General features: G+C 41.3%; 3 protein-coding genes and 1 pseudogene across 9 annotated transcripts; 2 read left to right on the top strand and 2 right to left on the bottom strand.

The window, feature by feature from the left end:
• Window positions 1–1,291: 1,291 nt before the first annotated feature.
• On the bottom strand, window positions 1,292–4,778 carry LOC104824001 (probable magnesium transporter NIPA8). Of its 2 annotated transcripts, none has more exons than XM_010555842.2 (15): window positions 4,685–4,778; window positions 4,466–4,531; window positions 3,909–4,093; window positions 3,741–3,822; window positions 3,579–3,640; window positions 3,402–3,487; window positions 3,222–3,295; window positions 3,003–3,105; window positions 2,773–2,901; window positions 2,578–2,677; window positions 2,355–2,474; window positions 2,122–2,273; window positions 1,946–2,042; window positions 1,630–1,850; window positions 1,292–1,508 (listed from the first exon to the last, which is right to left on the bottom strand). In XM_010555842.2, exons 3-14 carry the CDS (start codon window positions 3,999–4,001, stop codon window positions 1,644–1,646), a joined length of 1,305 nt encoding a protein of 434 aa, XP_010554144.1. In that variant the 5' UTR covers window positions 4,002–4,093; window positions 4,466–4,531; window positions 4,685–4,778; the 3' UTR covers window positions 1,292–1,508; window positions 1,630–1,643. The 2 variants fall into 2 exon arrangements, with proteins under 2 accessions (XP_010554144.1, XP_010554143.1); XM_010555841.2 differs by having other exon boundaries at window positions 3,909–4,126; window positions 4,685–4,777.
• A 1,134-nt stretch (window positions 4,779–5,912) lies between these two features.
• On the top strand, window positions 5,913–9,269 carry LOC104824002 (probable serine/threonine-protein kinase At1g01540). Of its 5 annotated transcripts, none has more exons than XM_010555846.1 (8): window positions 5,913–6,524; window positions 7,049–7,227; window positions 7,308–7,516; window positions 7,596–7,722; window positions 7,813–7,887; window positions 8,123–8,306; window positions 8,389–8,521; window positions 8,650–9,269. In XM_010555846.1, the coding sequence occupies exons 2-8, from the start codon at window positions 7,080–7,082 to the stop codon at window positions 8,929–8,931; spliced, it is 1,158 nt and encodes a 385-aa protein (XP_010554148.1). In that variant the 5' UTR covers window positions 5,913–6,524; window positions 7,049–7,079; the 3' UTR covers window positions 8,932–9,269. The 5 variants fall into 5 exon arrangements, with proteins under 5 accessions (XP_010554148.1, XP_010554147.1, XP_010554145.1 ...); XM_010555845.1 differs by having other exon boundaries at window positions 7,024–7,227; window positions 8,665–9,269; XM_010555843.1 differs by having other exon boundaries at window positions 7,024–7,227.
• Window positions 9,270–9,851: 582 nt separating this feature from the next.
• On the top strand, window positions 9,852–13,694 carry LOC104824573 (annotated as a pseudogene).
• A 102-nt stretch (window positions 13,695–13,796) lies between these two features.
• LOC104824000 (transcription factor ICE1-like) lies at window positions 13,797–16,815 on the bottom strand. 2 transcript variants are annotated; one of them, XM_010555839.2, is made up of 5 exons: window positions 15,904–16,815; window positions 15,023–15,698; window positions 14,586–14,810; window positions 14,327–14,497; window positions 13,797–14,122 (listed from the first exon to the last, which is right to left on the bottom strand). In XM_010555839.2, exons 1-5 carry the CDS (start codon window positions 16,251–16,253, stop codon window positions 14,039–14,041), a joined length of 1,506 nt encoding a protein of 501 aa, XP_010554141.1. In that variant the 5' UTR covers window positions 16,254–16,815; the 3' UTR covers window positions 13,797–14,038. The 2 variants fall into 2 exon arrangements, with proteins under 2 accessions (XP_010554141.1, XP_010554134.1); XM_010555832.2 differs by having other exon boundaries at window positions 15,023–15,547; window positions 15,753–16,811.
• Window positions 16,816–18,706: the final 1,891 nt, after the last annotated feature.

Below are 18,706 nucleotides of genomic sequence, written 5' to 3'. Positions count from 1 at the left end.
AAGAGCCCTATATGGAGAAGAAAGTAAGTGTGTGTGTTGTGTGTGTATGTATGTATGTATGTATGTATGTATGTATGTATGTATGTATGTATGTATGTATGTATGTATGTATGTATGTATGTATGTATGTATGTATGTATGTATGTATGTATGTATGTATGTATGTATGTATGTATGTATGTATGTATGTATGTATGTATGTATGTATGTATGTATGTAAAATTCCATTTCAAATGGCGTATAGAACCAAGACATAAGCAGGAAATGATGATATTCTTTCTTCCGTTTTATCCTTAACTAGGTTACAGTTTGTATTTTTTTTTAAATATTTCATATATGAGTGACTCTTTTCTAAGTCAATATTATATATATATTTTTGTATATATTGATATATTAGAATTTATCTTTTTTTTTAATTAAAAAAAGAATATTTCATAGCTCAAAGAAACCGAATCTGTCTCTCTCTCTGGATCTGTATGGAAATGGAACATGAATTTTCAATCACAAGATGGAAAAGCAATCATACCATAAGGAGTTCCTAAAGTTTAGAAATTTAGAAAACTAGCCGTTGGTTCAACAAAAGGAAACAGAGAGAGATGATCTAAACCAATATAAACCTCAAAATCCTTCCTCTTAGATTCTCCTTCTCATAAGTTATAGAAACCCTTTGTGTGTGTGTGTATATATATATTCTCGAGAAATCTATGGCGAATCTAACAAGAAGATGCGCTGCATGCAAGTATCTGAGAAGAAGATGCCCTCCAGACTGTATTTTCTCTCCTCATTTCCCTTCAAATGATCCTGAAAAATTCGCCTCTATCCACAAAATCTATGGTGCCGCCAATGTCGCCAAGATGCTTCAGGTATATATGGTGCATATACATACATATATACATATAATGTACATATATGTATGTCAATCTGGGTTTTAGTTATAGATTTTCAGGTTTTTTTTTTGTGTGTGGATATGAGCAGCAACTGCCATTTCAGACAAGAGGAGAAGCAGTAGACTCCTTGCACTTTGAAGCGCAATGCAGAACAGAAGACCCTGTTTATGGATGTGTCGGGATAATCTATCTATTACAGAACCATATCCATGAAACCGGAAAACTCTTGGCCGAAACCAGAGCTGACATCACTGCTGCTCGGATCCACAAAACCGCACCAAGATCAAGTTTCATGTAGAAGAAAACAAAACCCCCTTCAATGCTCTCTGATTCTGTGGAATCATATCTAAATAAAGAAACGGGTTCTGTTCTGATTCATCCTTCTGCGACTATACATATACACAAACACACACAAGCAGTGTTCTTGCTATTCTATATCTGTGAAAGATGTTGGATTTCCAGCAATATGAATCAACTTGATCTCCAAATTGGTTCAGAGTTCTCTCTCAAACCATGATATACAATATTTGCTCTGTTTCTACAAAACTAATACACTTGCTTCTTGCAAGAATATGCACAATCATACCTGGTTTCTTCTTCGGAATCAACCATGTTTCCCTCCTGCAAGAATGTACAACCATGTTTCCCTTTCAAACGATTCTCCTTCGACGATGAACCCTAAAACAACTATCTACTATGCATATGAGAGAAGCAGAAAACTGTCCCCGGAAACTTTTCTCACCTTGAGATTCTATCCTATGGTTTTGGTGAGAGGACAGATGTCTCGTCTTCGTCCATGGATACTTTGCTCCAGCCTGAAGCTCCTCTCATGGAGAGGATCTTAGCCCGTTCGAGTCCATTTCCTCTAAACCCTGTTATCTTCGATGACACCATTGGCATCACGAGAACTGCTGATGCATTGATAGAATCCTCACCAAAGCCCAATGAAGCTAAACAAGCAGCCTGCAACATGAAAAACAAGCTTCTTATTTAGTTTCATGGCATCTTTCTCATCAGCAATGACATTGTTTTGAAAAAGAATCCAACATGTTGGGTACCTTTGTTTTAGCAACTAGATCTGATATTTTCATATACACTCCTTGTACAACTTGTCTCGTGTCTTTGGAATGTCCATCTTCAGATGGTGGTATCAGGCTGTTTGTAAGATGAAACGGTTTCAGCTAATCTTGCAAAAACACATCCAGACAATCATCTGACAAGAACAGAAGTGTACCTGTCCTCCTCAGTTGACGGAATTACAGAAACTAGTGTTGAATTATCTTTCATCTCATTGCCTCTCGTATCATCGGGGGCTAGTAAAGAAATGCCTATGAATACGCACATCATTCCCAATATGAACATTGTCGTTCTTAGCGTATCAAATACCTGTTTAATGAAGAAGAGAAATAAGCCTACAAGATTACCAACAGCACAAATCAAGAACACGAGAAAAGGCCGAAACCAAACCTGAAATTCCTGAAAGTAAATGAACCCTGTACAGATGGAGAAGAAAGTCCAGGCAATCTGAAACATTGGAACTATGAGAATCGCATCAAATAGAGACAACCCTTCGTTCAATCTCGTCATCTGAAACAAAAGAGACAGAGGGCACGGAGCCATTTGAATTAGGAATATGATTATCTAAAGAAAAAAAAACAATAAAGGCAGGAAAAGTCTCGTTATGGTTTACCCAAAATCCTGCTGTACTAAGAAATAAAAGAAGCATAGAGTATGTGAACCAGCTGTGCAACTCATAACTACTCGACATTGCCAATCTCAGAAGGTTTGAGCTGCAAGAAGAAGAAGAAAGCTATAACTAGGACCCAAATGAACCTGCATAACTTAATAGCCAATATGATTAATGCCAGAAAATTCACAAACTCACAGTGACTTTGCAAATAAAACTGAACATGATCCAATAGCACCAGAGACCACAGCATATGAGAAAGGAAGCAGCATGTGCCAATAGGGTCTAAGCTCTTGTCCAGGTGCAGATATTAACAATTCTCCCTTCCTGAATATTCCACATTAACAAACCATTGTAAAAGGGTGAATTCTTGTTGGATAAACAAATGACTAATTATGGTAAAAAAAACAAACATCCGGAAATCTCACCTGTAGACGAAGTGGTTGAAGGCTACGATTAGAATCAAAATCACGCAGTAGATCAAGAATGTCATATTGCTGTATTTCTCTGCCAACTGCTCAGGTGTGAAGACTGAACACAAAAGAGGTGAAAAATTTTGGTTCTGCTTTGTAAAAAAGGCATCAGGGAAGCTCTTCAAGGAAAAAAATAGAAGCAATGTCTAGAGGTCAGTTGCTCTTTGAACTTACCTGGTGACTGGTGATTGCCAAATGCTACGAGAAAAATGTTTCCGAGGACAATAAAGGCCGTAGCAACAAGTATCCTGCAACCAAGGCATGTCAAAGAAATTGAGAGGAGCATATGCAGAATGGTAATGGACCATATACGATGAAAAAATAATTTAACTGCAGCAAAGAATTTTGACGTACTTGACTGTTACCATTTTGTTTAGTACAAAATAGGCAAATGCAATATTGGACACAAACTGAATGGATCCAAGAGCTGCTAGAAGTGACTGCAAAGCAGAATGCAGAAAGATGAGAAACCCGAAGAGCGAAATGAAAAAGAAATCAGCCAAGCCAGCGGCTTTGAACATAACACTCTACCTGTGCAGCATAACCAAAAGAAATGAAATTGAGGCAATTCCCAATAAGAAAGAATAGGATCCCTGCAATTCAAGAATAGAGCACTCAAAACCAGCTTCTTATACACCCGAGAAGGAAATGTTAGGAAAGGCCATGACAAGCTGGGGGTAAACCAGAGCATACCAACTCTCCATGTCTGAAAGTATATAATGGGCTTCAGTGGCGTCTTTCCTCCACCATTCTCCTGTATAACCAGCCTTTCTCTCTGACAATATGCAAACAGAAACGATGAATATGAGACAGAATATGTAAATGCAAAGTACTAGAGAGTATCAAGAACACAATGAGGACCTCGTTATGCCCAAGCTTGAGAAGGTTTGTGCCAAAATTGATGGCAACGCTGCCGAAAATATTGATGAAAGCTCCAATGACCCACTCTCCCATGCTTTCAAGGATGAAATGGCTCAGCAATGGAGCATCTGAAAGCTGCAACCTTCAGGAATTACGGGTTCTCATGCGATTTTTCCCCTACTAATCTGCACCAAGACAAGACCTCTCGAAGCGGATACCTAAGAACGAGCTTGAACTGGTGAGATGATAATGCTTACAATGGCTAAGACAGCCATTAACAGATGGTCCGAAGAAAAGCAAAGGCCACAGTTTTAGAGAAGACGTCGAAGACCCATTTGTAATCCGAGAAATGCAAATGCAAAACAAGAAATTTTTCTTAAAAAGGGATCGTGGGTCTGAAAAATCAACGAATCTGTTGAAAGAGAGACCAAAAGAAACAAAATCACCGCAAAAGTGGGCAATTGAGATGAAAAACAACAATGGATAAAATGGGGTTTCTGGATATCAGCAGAAAAATAAAGAATCGAAGAGAAACCAGAGAAGAAACAAGAGCATACCTGTGAAGAGACGAGAGGGGAGCTTCAGATCCAGACCGATTCTACCAGAAGCCGAAGATTACAGGTCTCCAAACAAAAATGAAGAAAAAAAAAGAGGGAATAAAGTGAGAAGGAGCTTTAGCCAAGAAAATGGCGTTGAGTTGAAGAAAAACAGGATCTTCCCATTTTCCACTATTGAAAATTCTAAAGCTTTAAAATAAAAGTTTGATTTTGCAATACCCGAAAGCTCCAAACGGCGACGAGCGATGAAGACAACGAACGATCAACTGTCGGCAGACTTGAATTCAATCGCGATCCCTGTGGTCGTGGTTGGGCCCTTTGTCATGTTCTCTTACTGCTCCTCACGTTTTGGGCCTTTCCCTTTTTGTTTTTTCTTTCTCTTTCTTTTTTTTTTCAGACGAACACCCAAAGAAGCACACCTTGGCGGGCGGGTAAAACTATTGACACGCAAAGGCTAAGACTTTTCATCCCTTGGTGACGCGAAAATGGATTTTCTCCGATGGCGATGACGACAGAGACAAGGGGTTCGCATCTACAAGGAAGATTCCGATTGGTCGTTCATGATCTCAGAGACCGAGCAGATTTATCCTGAAAAATGGAAAAGACGAAGAAGATGAGACAAGGGAACTTGTTCCAGATTTGGGGTCTTCGTCTTGTTCTTCTTCGTTCGACCATGTCTGTCCTCGTTCTCTGTGCTAAAGATCCTTTCATCCGACATCTTCAACTCCCTAAGCCTCTGGTTTCAGATTTTGCTTGGTTTTTGTTCAGCTGGTCGTGTTCATGGATGCTCTTCTCGTGGCCCCATTTACTGTTTTTTCTGACAAAGTTTACAGAGTAAACCTTGTCTTATTCATAACCAAAGAACTAAGAACGCATTTATACAGAGTTTGAAACTAGGTAAGAAAACTACAAATCAAAATCAAATATTTGTAAACCCATCTAAATTTCCAGATTTGACATGATTTTCAAGATACAATATATATTAAAATATTTTCCAAGATCTGTATATCCCTTAACATTTTTCTCTCACCATTCCTCTCTCTCTCCCTCAGTCCTAGTTCTTTGCTAAAAGTCATTCAAGTTCATAAAGATACTGAATCTCTCGACTGAGGATTTTGCACGTAGATCCTTAAGCACCGAAGATTCGTGCTCTTGTGGTTGATGTTGACGAAGAGGACATCCTTAGATCTTCCATGGTGAATCTGAATCATCTTCTTCAATTCCCTTTTCAGACTAAACCCCCCACCAAAAAAGAAAAGAAACACATAAAAAACCATGTTTAGTTAAGCGATAATGCTCAGCCGCCATGATCATGTATGCATTCCTTGCCCAAGCATCAAACGCAAAACGCGAGGCGAGGGGTTGACTAACCAAACGCCGTTACGAACGCAAAACGCGAAAACTGTATGGCGTTCAGAAGCAAATGTCGATACAGCTGGCGAGACCGATCCCACGTCTCTGTCATTACAATGTCCTACTACCATTTTCTTTGTTAAAGCGAATATATTCATATTTAGTACAATATTTAGAGAATATATTATGAATGTCTGTTTGTCGAATATATTTAAACCACTATTTAAATTGCCTTTTGAGGGAGCCTGTAACTATTAGAATACAGTTTCCGGATACGTAGAAAAGGTAATAATAACCCCGGAAAAGCCAGTGTGTTCTCGTCCTTGGACTTGCGGCGGGGACAACGTTACACGTTGATCTCTCTGTCTCTCTCTCTCTCTTGTTCTTCCTTCCTTTGATTCCCTTCGCGGTTCTGTAATCTGGCGAAGTGACACACTTGCTCTGTTCTTTAAATGTTTAAACTTTATTCTTGCCCATAAAGAGAAACATGGTGGGGAGTGGCCTGGAGTAAACTCTGTCAATGTCAATTCGGAGTAATCCAAGCCACGGGAATGCCGCAAAAATAGAAGCTTGCAGTAAAATCTTATAATGGGTTTGATATTCTTTTGAAGTCTGAAGAGAGAGAGAGAGAGTGTTGGTGGGTTGTCTGCGCGAGTCACTTTCTGTCGGCATTGTCGGATGGCTTGAATCTTTCACCATCTCTCTGGTGAGTTTCTTCTAGAAAAGTGCGGCGGAGATTGATGCTTCAGGGGCTTGTCTGAATCCGCTTTCCGACCATTCATCTCCGATGCTTTCTGGGTTTCCGTTTCCGTGTTCTTAGATTTTTCGTTATGGGGTTTGCCTCTGATAATCCATTGATTTGCCTCTGCTCAATAGAGTAATCTCCCCATTTGAATGTCTGAAATGTGGGAAATTGTCGGTTATGTCATGTTTGTTCGCTGAGATGAACTTGAGCTTTCTGGAGATCTGCTTGTGACGCCATTTCTCTGGCTTTTAACTTTTAAGGTCTGTGGATTCTTCAATGGATTTGCATAAATGAATTCCATATCTGTTGTTGCATGTCTACTCATTTCGTGCAGAAGAATCTTATTCATTTACAAGCTGACACCTTTTACCTCTTTTAATGAAGATGTATACTCACAAGCTTTGATTGCTTTTCGTTTTGTCTCTCTTTTTGTTTTTTCTTTAATGGCTTTATGATCAAGCCATGCCGCCATTTCTGCATTTCAGGGTAGTAGCTTGGTGTGTTGCTGAGAGAGGAATGTCAATTCTTGCAGCAGCCATTGGAAGTGCTGCAGGAGCTCTTGCATTGGTGGCTCTATTGATCTTTCTCCTCTGGTTTTGCCTCTTTGGTCGTCGAAGTGTGTCAAGGACTTCTGGGACAGCCTCATCTGATCCCTCTCTTCAAGGTCATCAATCAATCTTAAATGCTTAGTTCATCTCCTTAGGACATCAAAATTGATCCGATCCGTCTTTGCTTCTGTTTCAGCAGGCAGGAATGTTGCAATGGAGCTATCCCTTGGAGAAGCTAGAAGATTTGAAATGGAAGAGCTGGCTCAGGCCACCAAGGGTTTTACCAGTAAGAGTCTCATAGGTGTAGACAAATTTGGTGAGGCTTACAAGGGATTGCTTCAGGATGGCATGCTTGTGGCCATCAAGAAGCGGCCCGGTTCTCCTACTCAGGAATTCGTCAATGAGGTTATAAAACCTTATTTTTGTTGTCAAAGAATCAAGTTTTTGAAGGGTTGAACTAAGGTCTTGGTAAATGATTTTTCAGGTCCGATATCTGTCATCCATCCGTCACCGCAATCTTGTTGCCCTCCTCGGTTACTGTCAGGAAAACAATATGCAGTTTCTCGTTTATGAGTATGTACCTAATGGAAGTGTTTCCAGTCACCTGTACGGTAACTCTCTGCCCTCACCAAAGTTTCATTTTCTGTTTGCTTCTCAGCCTCTTTGAGATGGCATTCACCTCATCTGACTTCTTCTATCAGGTGGTGGTGGTAACGTGGCTGGACAGAAGCTAGAATTCAGAAATCGGCTCACAATATCTCTCGGGGCCGCTAAAGGTGATCCTTATGCAAAACCAGTGAGCATTTGTGGCTTTCCTGGTATCAGTTTTTCTTTTTTGACAAGATAGAACAATCAAGTTATAACCTTGGTGCAAAATCAGTGATTTTTCAGACACATGGTTCAGAGAGTGGCATGCATCGTTGTATTGTGCTGAACACTGAGCCTTTTGGCTATGTCGAATTGCTGCTCCTTGATCTGTGTACCCTTTTCTCCGTTGTCCTTAAATTTCAGGGCTGGCACACCTTCATTCTCTGAGTCCTCGACTAATACACAAGGATTTCAAAACGGCCAATGTTCTTGTAGACGAAAACTACATTGCCAAGGTTGCGGATGCAGGACTTTGTAATGTCCTGGGACGAGAGGATGTCGGTCCATCCTCTCAAACGGTGGCAGAAGACATATTCCTTGCCCCAGAGTAATTTTACCTTTTTTGCTCTACCTTCGCTTGGAAAACATAGAATCAGTTTCTCTGTTGAGTCAGCATTCCCCTTTTGCAGGGTTCAAGAGTTCAGGAGATTTTCGGAGAAAAGTGATGTCTATGCTTTCGGGGTATTCCTCTTGGAATTAGTGACCGGACGAGAAGCATCAGAACCGCCCCCTTCGAGTTCAGCGCAAACTCTTGTCGAATGGGTATGTAAATCTCAATTGCTATAGGGCCCATTGGCATTTGGCATTCATTGTCATGTAAATTGCTTGAATCTCAGCATGAGACTGATTGAGCAGTCAGACAATTATGAACTTAACAAAAGGCTCTGAAGTTTCTGGCATTGCAGATGCAAAACAAAGTGGATTACGGGAATCTATCCGCAGTGATTGATGAGAGAATGGATGGTAGTTACACAGCAGAAGGACTGGAAGAGCTGATGGTATTAACAACGAGATGTCTGGAAGTGTTGAGTGGGAAGAGACCAGGGATGAGCTATGTTGTGACAGAACTGGAACGGATACTAGACAGAGAAGTGAGATTAACAACATTAATGGGTGAAGAAGGCACACCAACCGTTACTCTTGGAAGCCAGCTTTTCGAAGCCACGAAGTAAAAGAAACAACCTTGTGGGTTGTGTCTGAAAAGTGTTCATTGATCGGATTCCGCCATCTTTATATGCAGATTAAGCTTTTCCTCTTGTGAGAGACAAGACTTGCGAGGAGGAGGATAATCAGCTGTCTGGTTTAAGTGTATAAAGAGCAGCTGTGCTATTCGTTTGTTTGTTGTTCGTTTCTCCTTTGAAGGTGTTATTTCAGATTTGTTTCTAAGTGCAGAAAATACAATTGTAAACGATTATTTGTTGATGTAAAAGGGAGTTAAGAGTGGGTATGAATATATGTGCAAGTGTAATCCATTGCTAAAACATGCTCTTGATCAAGTGTAAGAGGAGTAGATGATGTTGCCATTGTTTCAGAAGAATCAAAACACGGTGTCCCTTTCTTTTGTACTTAAGTTTGTGTCTGGACAGAGGGATGAATTATTTACAGATGATTCGTGATTAGCTTTTGAAAAAAAAAAAAGAATCAGACTTTATGTGATTTCTCCATTAAAGTAGCATTAGGAGGAAACTGTTTTAGACTAGTAGGGTTTCCTTTTATCACTGTGACAGTTCTTGAACAAAACATGTGAAAAGAACTCGATGTTTCAAAAATTAGCAGGCGTTTTGGAGATGGGCATCTGAAATGATGAAATTGGCACCGAACTAACAAAACAACAGTCAAAGCGAATCCCAAACCAATTCATTGGTCGGATTCTCTGTCGGAGATCTATGGAAAAGACAGTGACATTCATAGGACAGACTGTTCTTCTCCAAAAATGGAGGTGGGTCTCCGTCAAACCAATGCAGTGGTCGGATTCTCTGTCGGAGATCTATGGAAAATTATAATTGCATTCAAAGGACAGACTTGTTCTTCGTCAAAACGGTGGTGGGTCTCTCTGTCTCCTCCCGACACTGACTGTTCGGAGAAAACATACTTATGAAGTTTTTCACGAAATCATGCAACAGATATTCTGTTTAGAGGAATTAAATTAAGACCCAGTAAATAAGAATGCAAGAAAAAACGAGGGCTATTCGATTTTGACAGACCCATCAACTCATGCTCACAAAGGCTAAGCCTTTTCAGCCCCAACACCCGCTCTTCATCTTCAGGCAATCGATAATGGCGACGAAGCTCCTCTCGCCGCCGTTATCATGTCCGGTAATACCCTCGAGAAAAGGTAATCAGAAGTTTTCAACGGTTGTTCAGCCGGAAGTTTCCGAGGGGTGATCAAACAAGTTGAGCAGATGAGGAAAGATCTCAAGCTTAGTGAGAAAGGCATGGTGTATATCAAAGGTCTCTTTCAGAGATGATGATGATCAAACTCAACTTATCATCTACCCTCCTTTTTTTTTGGGGGCAAAAGACCAAACTTTTTTTACATTTTTGTTCTGGGATATGTTAGGATGTTTGTATGATCAATAAAGATCGATTCTTTTTTTTTTGGGATTCACATTGTAAATACCGTAAAAAAACAAGTAGAGAATGTTTGAGACAGATACCAATTCGTGGCGTTTAAGCATTGACTGCATTAGTTTGTTCGACACTTTCCTTCTTGTTTGGATCGTCTTCCAAATTGGGGGCACCATCGAATTGGTAATTTCAGCGTAGATTCTCGAAATATTCCGTGCATCCAGGGGAAGGGAAGGTAGAAATCGGATCCTCGGCCGGGTCGGGTGTTTCCGGGTCCAGGTTTGTATAAAGAAGAGAAAATCATGCGACTGCGTGGTTAAGTTTTCGAAGCGGTGGCTCCGAGCCGGCGAATTTCCCTCTCTCATCCGTAGATTTTTCATGTCCATCTTGCCTCCTCCGCACTCTGAAGGTCCCAAGTCGTCGTTCTCATCCCCAGGCCCATCTCTAAACCCTAGCTCTGAGTATGACAACGCCTCTTCTTCTTCTTCTTCTCTCTGCTTTCCCGGATCTCCTCCGGAATCGGATCATTCAACGTACCTGCTCCATTTTGCTTTCTAGGGTTTTGCTTTCTAGGGGCGAGGAATTGGGTTTGACGATTGGGAATTGTGTTGACTTTATTTGGTGTTGTTTCAATCTGTTCCGGAAAGTTATGTTTTTTCCGGGGAAAGTTATGCTTGTTCAAAAGAATTTGGCTTCATGCGTGGAAAGTTATGTTTTTTCTATGGAACATATCTGGGGAAGATATCTGTGGAACTTCCAAAGAGGTAACTTGGCACTTTCTCCCCGAATCACCCGCTTCTTAGGGGCGACGTATAATATATATATATATATATATATATATATATATATATTGAATGGTTATGTTATGTTGCATCATCTTCTACTTTGTAGGTGACGGGAATTGGAACAGGGAAGGAGACTTTTTCCCGCCAGGGAGCGGGCATACATCACGACCACACTCGATCAGATGGTGGAAGGCATAGATCCAGAGGGAGAACCATTGGAGCTTCTGGCTCTTCTCAAACTTAGCATAATACAGGACCTATCAGTTCTTCACATCACAATCCGACTGGTAGAAGAGCCAATATGATCAGTAGGAACCATTTGCTGAATTTTCATTATGAAGGATTTGTTTCTTCAAGCCAATTTCAAGTTTGTTGTCTTGGACACAGGAGATCATTCTCCTGAGTCAGTGGACCCTGATACAATGCTGCATTGGGAGGATATAACATGTGTCCGCTATTCCACCCCATCTTCTGTGCAATGCCCAATTTGCTTGGAGTATCCTTTATGTCCGCAGATAACCCTCTTGCGGGCATATCTTCTGTTTCCCATGTATTCTACAGTACCTGCTGATGGGTGTGGACAACCACAAGGCAGAATGCTTCAGTGGATAAGTCCGATGGGGAATCTAGTTTGGACAAGAGTGGTGATGATGCCCACCCTATAGAAGGCCATGATGCTCCTTTATCCTCCTCAACGTGGCTCTGGAGATCCAAAGGATAGGGACACATACAATTTCTATCAGGTGACTGATGACTAATGGATATCGCTACTGATTGTTTTCATAGAGTACAACTTCGCTGTTTCAAATCTCTGGTTTTTGGCTACGTGCTACGTCTTGAAATTGTCAAAAAACGAGTTCCTTTGATATGAGAAGCACTGTGTTTTTCTGTTTGTTAAATGTTGGTATACTTATTTGACATGCTCGTCAGTTTTGTTCTTTTACTATGATTAATGCCTATCCAGTCTGTTGATGGTCAGCACATCATCCTTCACTCTTTGAACATGAAGTGCCTTCTCCATCATCATGGCAGCTATGATTTGCTTCCACACAGGTGCGAGTTAGGGTCGTTTTATGCTTCACAGTTCTTTTCTGACAAAGAAAAAGAGGATAGACTACCTTCCAGGTATATCTCCACTGGATTGTTTCATCTTTTGCTCGTGATATTAATCTCTGATTTTTTTCCTTGTGGCATCTTTCTGGTTATATTTTCAGATCCGTGAACTTGATATGCGAGAATCCTTTGTCTCCTGATGCTTTTACTCCATTTATGGATGAAATCAGGAAGCGTGAGAAGCAGAGAAAAAGCCGTGCATGGAAGGTATCCATATATTGTTCTCCACCATGTTTACCGTGTTTACAAGTTTCTTCGAGATTTCTGCTTTTACTAGAAGTTTTACACACTGTCTGAAGCATGGCCTTCATTTTCTTTCTCGGCTTGTTGCTTGTTCTTTTCTTTGTATCTAGTTGATCACAAAAAACGGATTAGCACCCTTGAATTTCTGCATCTGAACAAACCCCGGCAAAAGCCAGAACCCAAAAATACCCCAAGTATTCCATGGCTATGAATGTCATACGGTGTTCTTCCCAGGAGAAAAAAGAGAAAATCAAGGCTGAAGTAGCTGCCGCTGTAGAGCTTGCACCATTGGTGGCTAGTTTTGGACAGTCCTCTCGTAATAACTTCCCTCCATTCTCCTTGGATGACTTTGAAGGTAAAATCAAATTGCTTCTTGCTCCTCTTGATGTTTGCTTCTGATTCTATCAAAGCTAATTCATGGAACTGTGCAGAGTCTTGTTGCTCCGTGATGTTGTTTGACTGATCATTTCAAAACTAAACCATGTTTCTTTTATTTAGCCCTAGGAAATGCTACCCCTCTACCATCATCAAGCCCTCCAAGCATTGTGGAGAGGAGTTCATTCTCAAACGTGACAAGGCTCGGCTTTGTAGCTGGCCACGATTCTCCCGGCCTGAAAAACGAGCTGACAAGCATACAAAACAACAGCATTGAAGTAGCAACCTCCACTGCAGGTTTTTCCTCGACTGTTTTACGAAGTGAAAGTTCTTATTCATGAGAGGCTTCCATATTAGAATCATCTGAAAACTATGGGAAAAAGTTAATCATGTTTTAGGTGAGAGAAACCACGCTGGGGTACCCTCATTCGTGAACGCAATATCAAGAACACCACCAGGCGCTGAGACTATCAAAGGGGCCGGGAAGAGAGGGAAGAAGCCGACCAGAGTGCTCCTATCAACAACCAGTGTTCAACGCTACTGAAAGGCAAGTTGCTTTTCGATGTATGTTTTTTTTTTTACTCTGAAACTGATCACTAGAGAAAACCAGCCTAGCCATGGCAGAAAGTGGTGATTTCTTTTGGTTATTTTTGGGTGAGAGGCTTTATATTGTGGGGAACCATATGCGTATGCAAAAATATCTCTAACAAAGTGGATCCAAAAGGATGGGAAAATATCTAGGAACCCCGTTGTGGATTCTGCGCCTCTCGTGAGTGCCAAGTACGAGGTTATCCATTTCTTGTCTAAAATCTCTTCCTGTGATTAAAAAAAAACGTAAAACGTTCATCATCTTTGAACTTTGGTCGTATAAGAATTGATCATAGGCCGCCCACATGCTAGAATTTTTATAATCCAGAGATGGGATTTTTTCCTTTTCACGGAATTTTCCTTCGAGTCAAAGTAGAATCTTAATTCCCTTATGCACAAAAGCACGTGAAGATACATTGCTAAAAGGTTGAGTATGTAATGTTAACCCAACCTTCAGAGTCGAGGCAAAGCTTAATGATACATTCTTCAATTGATGAAACTGAGCAAGAAAATTGCAACACTAAACGACTTTAGATCTTTGCTGCTCCACTGATGCCTCTCTGCCTATGGGGTGGTTGCTTGCTCGTCGCGTCATGTGGGCTTTGTGCTAAGCCACATCGGCATAGCCTGCTGTATCTAAAAGCACTGCTTTGATTTGCTCAGGCAACATGTCCTGCCCTTCTTTCCATTGCTGCAACAAAAGAGACGGATGTTCAGTCAAAAGACTCTCTCCCCCTATGAACCGTTATAAAAAGCTTGCTTGCTTAATCGAGGGATCATCTCTTATATGGTTTCTATCAGTATGTATATATAGCCATGGTGAAAGGCAAGCTAAATGTGGGAGCTGCTTTCTGATGGGGATGTACTAAGGAATAAAGAGTAATGGGGCATTTACCTCAGCACGAAAAACATCTAAGGCGAAGCCGTTGAAACAGCTGATGACGGCCTGTTGGACATCCAATCCTAGGTTGTCCAAGGCTGTCATGGTGGAAAGCAGGAGACCTGGTCTACGTCCACAGAACATATGTATGTTCACCGCCCTTCCTTCTCTTAACCTTACCTCAACCTGCAGAGTTCCTCTGGTTATCTCAAGCTACAGGATAACACTTTCTGTTCACACACAGAAGAGAAAGATACAAGCTTTTTTTTTTTACTCTTGCAGGCTGGCCTTTGGGGCTGGGCAATGAGGAAGGGCACAACTCCTCTTTGACACGGCAAGGAAGGGTCTGAGGGGTAGGTGTCAATGGGTGGAAGTTTGAGGAAGGCGGAGGCAATGACCCAGATGGAGTTGAATCCAGTTCATTGTGAAGATCATTGATCCTCTGCAAGAGCTCCTTCAGATAGTCAATGGCGTCTCCAAGTATGGAAGCTCTATCCATCTGCCGACATTGAAGCCACAACCAAAACCTCCTCATAATTCTCCAAAATATCCAACAGAAGGATTCGTACAGAAAGATAAAGGAGAACCCATATTGGAAAAAACAACAACTAAATCTTCCACCCAAACACATGTCAAAGAGAAGATATGCGTTAAAGAACTCAACTCTTTATTTTCCCCTGGAAAAGAAAGGGATGAAAAGAATGATCTTACTTTGCTGATCTTGGGGACAACTGATCTAAGCATGTAAAGCCTATCATTGAGCTTCTTCCTCCGCCTCCTCTCGGCCATCAAATTCTTGGCCGGCATGCCCTTCTTCTTACCCTTTTGCTCTCCTCCACCCTTCTGAAAACCCTCACCGGCCTTTTGGCTCTCGTTGAGCTCATCCGACTCGTAATTCAGCCCAGAGACCTCAATCCCCGTCTCCTCCATCTCCTCCTCGTCACCCGGCTTCCTCGTTCCTGAATTCTCCGAGCTTCCCAGTTTACTTCCCGGGTTCTGACGCATTGCAGCTCGCTTTTGGAACAGTGTCGGCTGCTCGCCCGATGATGCCGATACCTCTAGCGGTTTCAGGACCTTGGCTCTGTTCCCGGAAACGCCATTCGCGGCGGCCTCGAAGCCCTCCAGTTCTAGAGGGTTGAACCCACCGCCACACAACACGGTGTTGTTTTCCGGCGGCGGAAGAGACGACCGTACAGCGAGAAAATCGGTACCGGAACTGAAGTCCGGGTTCCCCATCTGGGTTTGGGACATCAATCCGGAGAAACCCATCGAATTCGGAACCTGATTCCCATGAAACTGACCGAGGAAACCGGATTCAGAGCCGAACTCGAAGGCATTGTCAAAAGGGTTGGTGGAGGGGACGCTGAGGAGGGAGGCGACGGAGGACCTGGCCGCTAAGAATGGCTGTGAAGGGTCGAGGCTAAACGCCCGGGTTCCCCATCTGGGTTTGGGACATCAATCCGGAGAAACCCATCGAATTCGGAACCTGATTCCCATGAAACTGACCGAGGAAACCGGATTCAGAGCCGAACTCGAAGGCATTGTCAAAAGGATTAGCGGAGGGGACGTTGAGGTGCGGAGCGACGCAGGACTTGGCCGTTAAGAATGGTTGAGGTGGCTGTGAAGGGTCGAGGTTAAACGCCTGCGACGGAGAACACGAGGAAGAGGAGTCAATCGACTGCTGAAGAAGGAGATTCTCAGGTGGGTTAAAGGCAAATCCACCGAGGAATCTGAAGTCATGGTGGTTATGGAGGATCTGGAGATCGTGAGGAGGTGGGTTCGCGAACCAGTCACCCTCAAGCATGGGTTTGAAATGTGAGAGAGAATCTCCTCCGTCGTCTTGGTTTCTGGTCCAGGAAGCAGCTTCTTCGCCGTCGGTCTCCTCCGGTGGCTGTTCTCCGGCGGTGCCCAGCCAAACGACGCCGTTTCCTTCCAAAACCATCGGGGAAAAAGAAAACCTACGAGAGAGGAATCTGAATCTGCAGGGAAAAAGGGAAATGCGGAGGGAAATTTGAACGTCAAGCGGAGAAAAAGTGAGGAGAATCGGGTATCTACTTTGAATTTTCAGAGACTAAAAAGGGGGGCATTGAAGGGAGAGTCACAAGGATCTCATGAAATGGGGAAATCAGAAGAAAAAGCGAAATCGAAAAGGGGAGAATGAAGATTCAGAGTTCAAATTAAAAAAACCCTAACGACTGAAGGTGGAGATATCACTCAAACGCCCACCACTCCTTTATCCTCTTCTTCAACACCACCCCGAGCTTCTCGTGACTCTCTTTCTGCTTTCCGTCTTTCACCGCCGATTCGTCATTCGCCACCTCTCTCTCTCTCTTATTACAGAGAACGTTAAACTTAGAAGATGATGATCATGTGCCTGTGTCGGATGACACTGCAAAATCATGGCTGCTCTCTCTGTCTCTATCTCTTCTAATCCATGCACGCGTGTCCGCCATGCAACTCCTTGCAACGATAATTATCTGCTAATCCAGTAGTCAAAGAAAAATATTAAATTGTAATTATCAATGTCACACTTGTATTTTCTGAAAATTCATCGAATATATGCAAGTTTTGTCGGATAAAATTCGGATGTGCATGAAATATATAAATGTAGTCGTTGTAAAATATAATTATAATCTCATATTGTCTAGGAGATAAATTAACTAAATATTTTCACAGGAAAAACTGCATAAAAGATTACATATTTAATTATTTACAGTTTGTAGGCCGAATTTATTCGCAGATGGACTTCTCGGGCCCAACGTAATCTTAACGCGATTCTTTATTGGGTCTTATTATTATTTTCTTGGTTTTAGATTTTTGGTGTTCTGTGAATTTTGTAAATATGATATAAATTAAAATCTTTAAACTTTTAAAAGCTATGTTGTCCTATTTAAGGATTAATTTTTATAATAATTAAATATTAATTTATTTTCAGAAAAATTATAACCAATCACGTTTTATATTATATTTGTATTCTGTTTGACTACCTATGGATAATTCGGATTGATTATTCTGATACAATGTTGAATATTTTAGAGTACTAGATTGATTAGTTTTTAATTAGTAATTAGATTTATTTACATGTACATTACGACTATTTTTTTTTTGATAATATGTGATTTGTCAAGGGTGTGGTTTGAACCTAGGTGGAGTAATGAAAGAGTTGAATACTTGTAAATGATACGTAATAAATTGGTTTAAAATGTGAGTTATCGGGAAGTAGAATGGATTTTGAAGAAAAAACAAAATTTGTGTTGACGATCAATCGATCGCGATCGTGTATGACATAAAAATGTTTAGAAAGTATAGCCGCTCTATCGTCTAGAACGATAAATCGACCGTGGTCTCATATGAATTTATTCAGAGGATACGGTCGATCTATCATCTCGGTCGATCGTGACTTCGGAAAAATTAGTTGCGATCGATCGATCTGTCTTTCGATAATAGATTGATCGTAGATTAGGAATGAAAGTTATTATCAGACGATCGGGATTTATCACCAAAAAAATCTACACGGCCATTTAAAATGTTTTGGTAGGTTGAAAACGATATTTTCAGATAAAATTGAATACGTCAAACTTATACAGATACGTATGAATTCATGTATCCATCGTCTTTTCTTGAGTTTTCGCTAACAGATAATCCAAAACATGGACCCAACTTTATCTTCCGACAACACATCAAATTCATGGGTCGTGGCACTAGGTCATCCCTGCTCCTTTGGTCAGCTTTATCAAGGGCTTAGGTTTTGGCTTTGGACACCCACAATAATCATATTTTTTTTGAGGAAATGGTGATGCACGTGGGTCGTCAATGAGACCGGTCCTTTTTCTCTTGTCTTTGTCCGAATATTAATATTATTATTATATTAAATTCAGCCAATAAATACCTCCTTGATATCCGAACGAAGCATTTCTATCCCTTCGTTTTTGTGTGTTGGGTTCGACCATGGCCGCTGTCAGATCTCTCTCCAGGTAAAATTATTACCATCTTCTTTTTTTTTAATCACATTCCAAGTTTACGTGTGGTTCCTTTATAATGAAATTATTACAATTCACTCGATCGTTTCTCGTATCTAATTATTATACGTCTGAAAAAGCCATGGAAGATCATCGTTGACAAGAGCGTGTGCCCTCCGAACCGCCATTGCTGATCTTCAGAGTAACATCCGTACGAGGTTTTGCTCCACGGTTGGCGACGGCGCTTGTACCAGGCCTGTTCCTGTCTCTCTCTCTCTCTCTCAAGAGATCTCTATATATATAGATATAGATATTCACATACATAAATACACAAGTTAGGAGGTTGATACATATACATATATATATATATATATGAATATGCAGCCGAAAGCTACACGGTAAAGTAGCCCTCATAACTGGCGGGGCAAGGGGGCGC

The sequence above is a fragment of the Tarenaya hassleriana genome, unplaced genomic scaffold (genome assembly GCF_000463585.1).
Source record: "Tarenaya hassleriana unplaced genomic scaffold, ASM46358v1 Cleome4, whole genome shotgun sequence".
NCBI classification, from domain to species: Eukaryota; Viridiplantae; Streptophyta; class Magnoliopsida; order Brassicales; family Cleomaceae; genus Tarenaya; species Tarenaya hassleriana.
The sequence above is the reverse complement of the archived record's forward strand: the minus strand, read 5'-3'. Positions and strand labels throughout refer to the sequence as shown.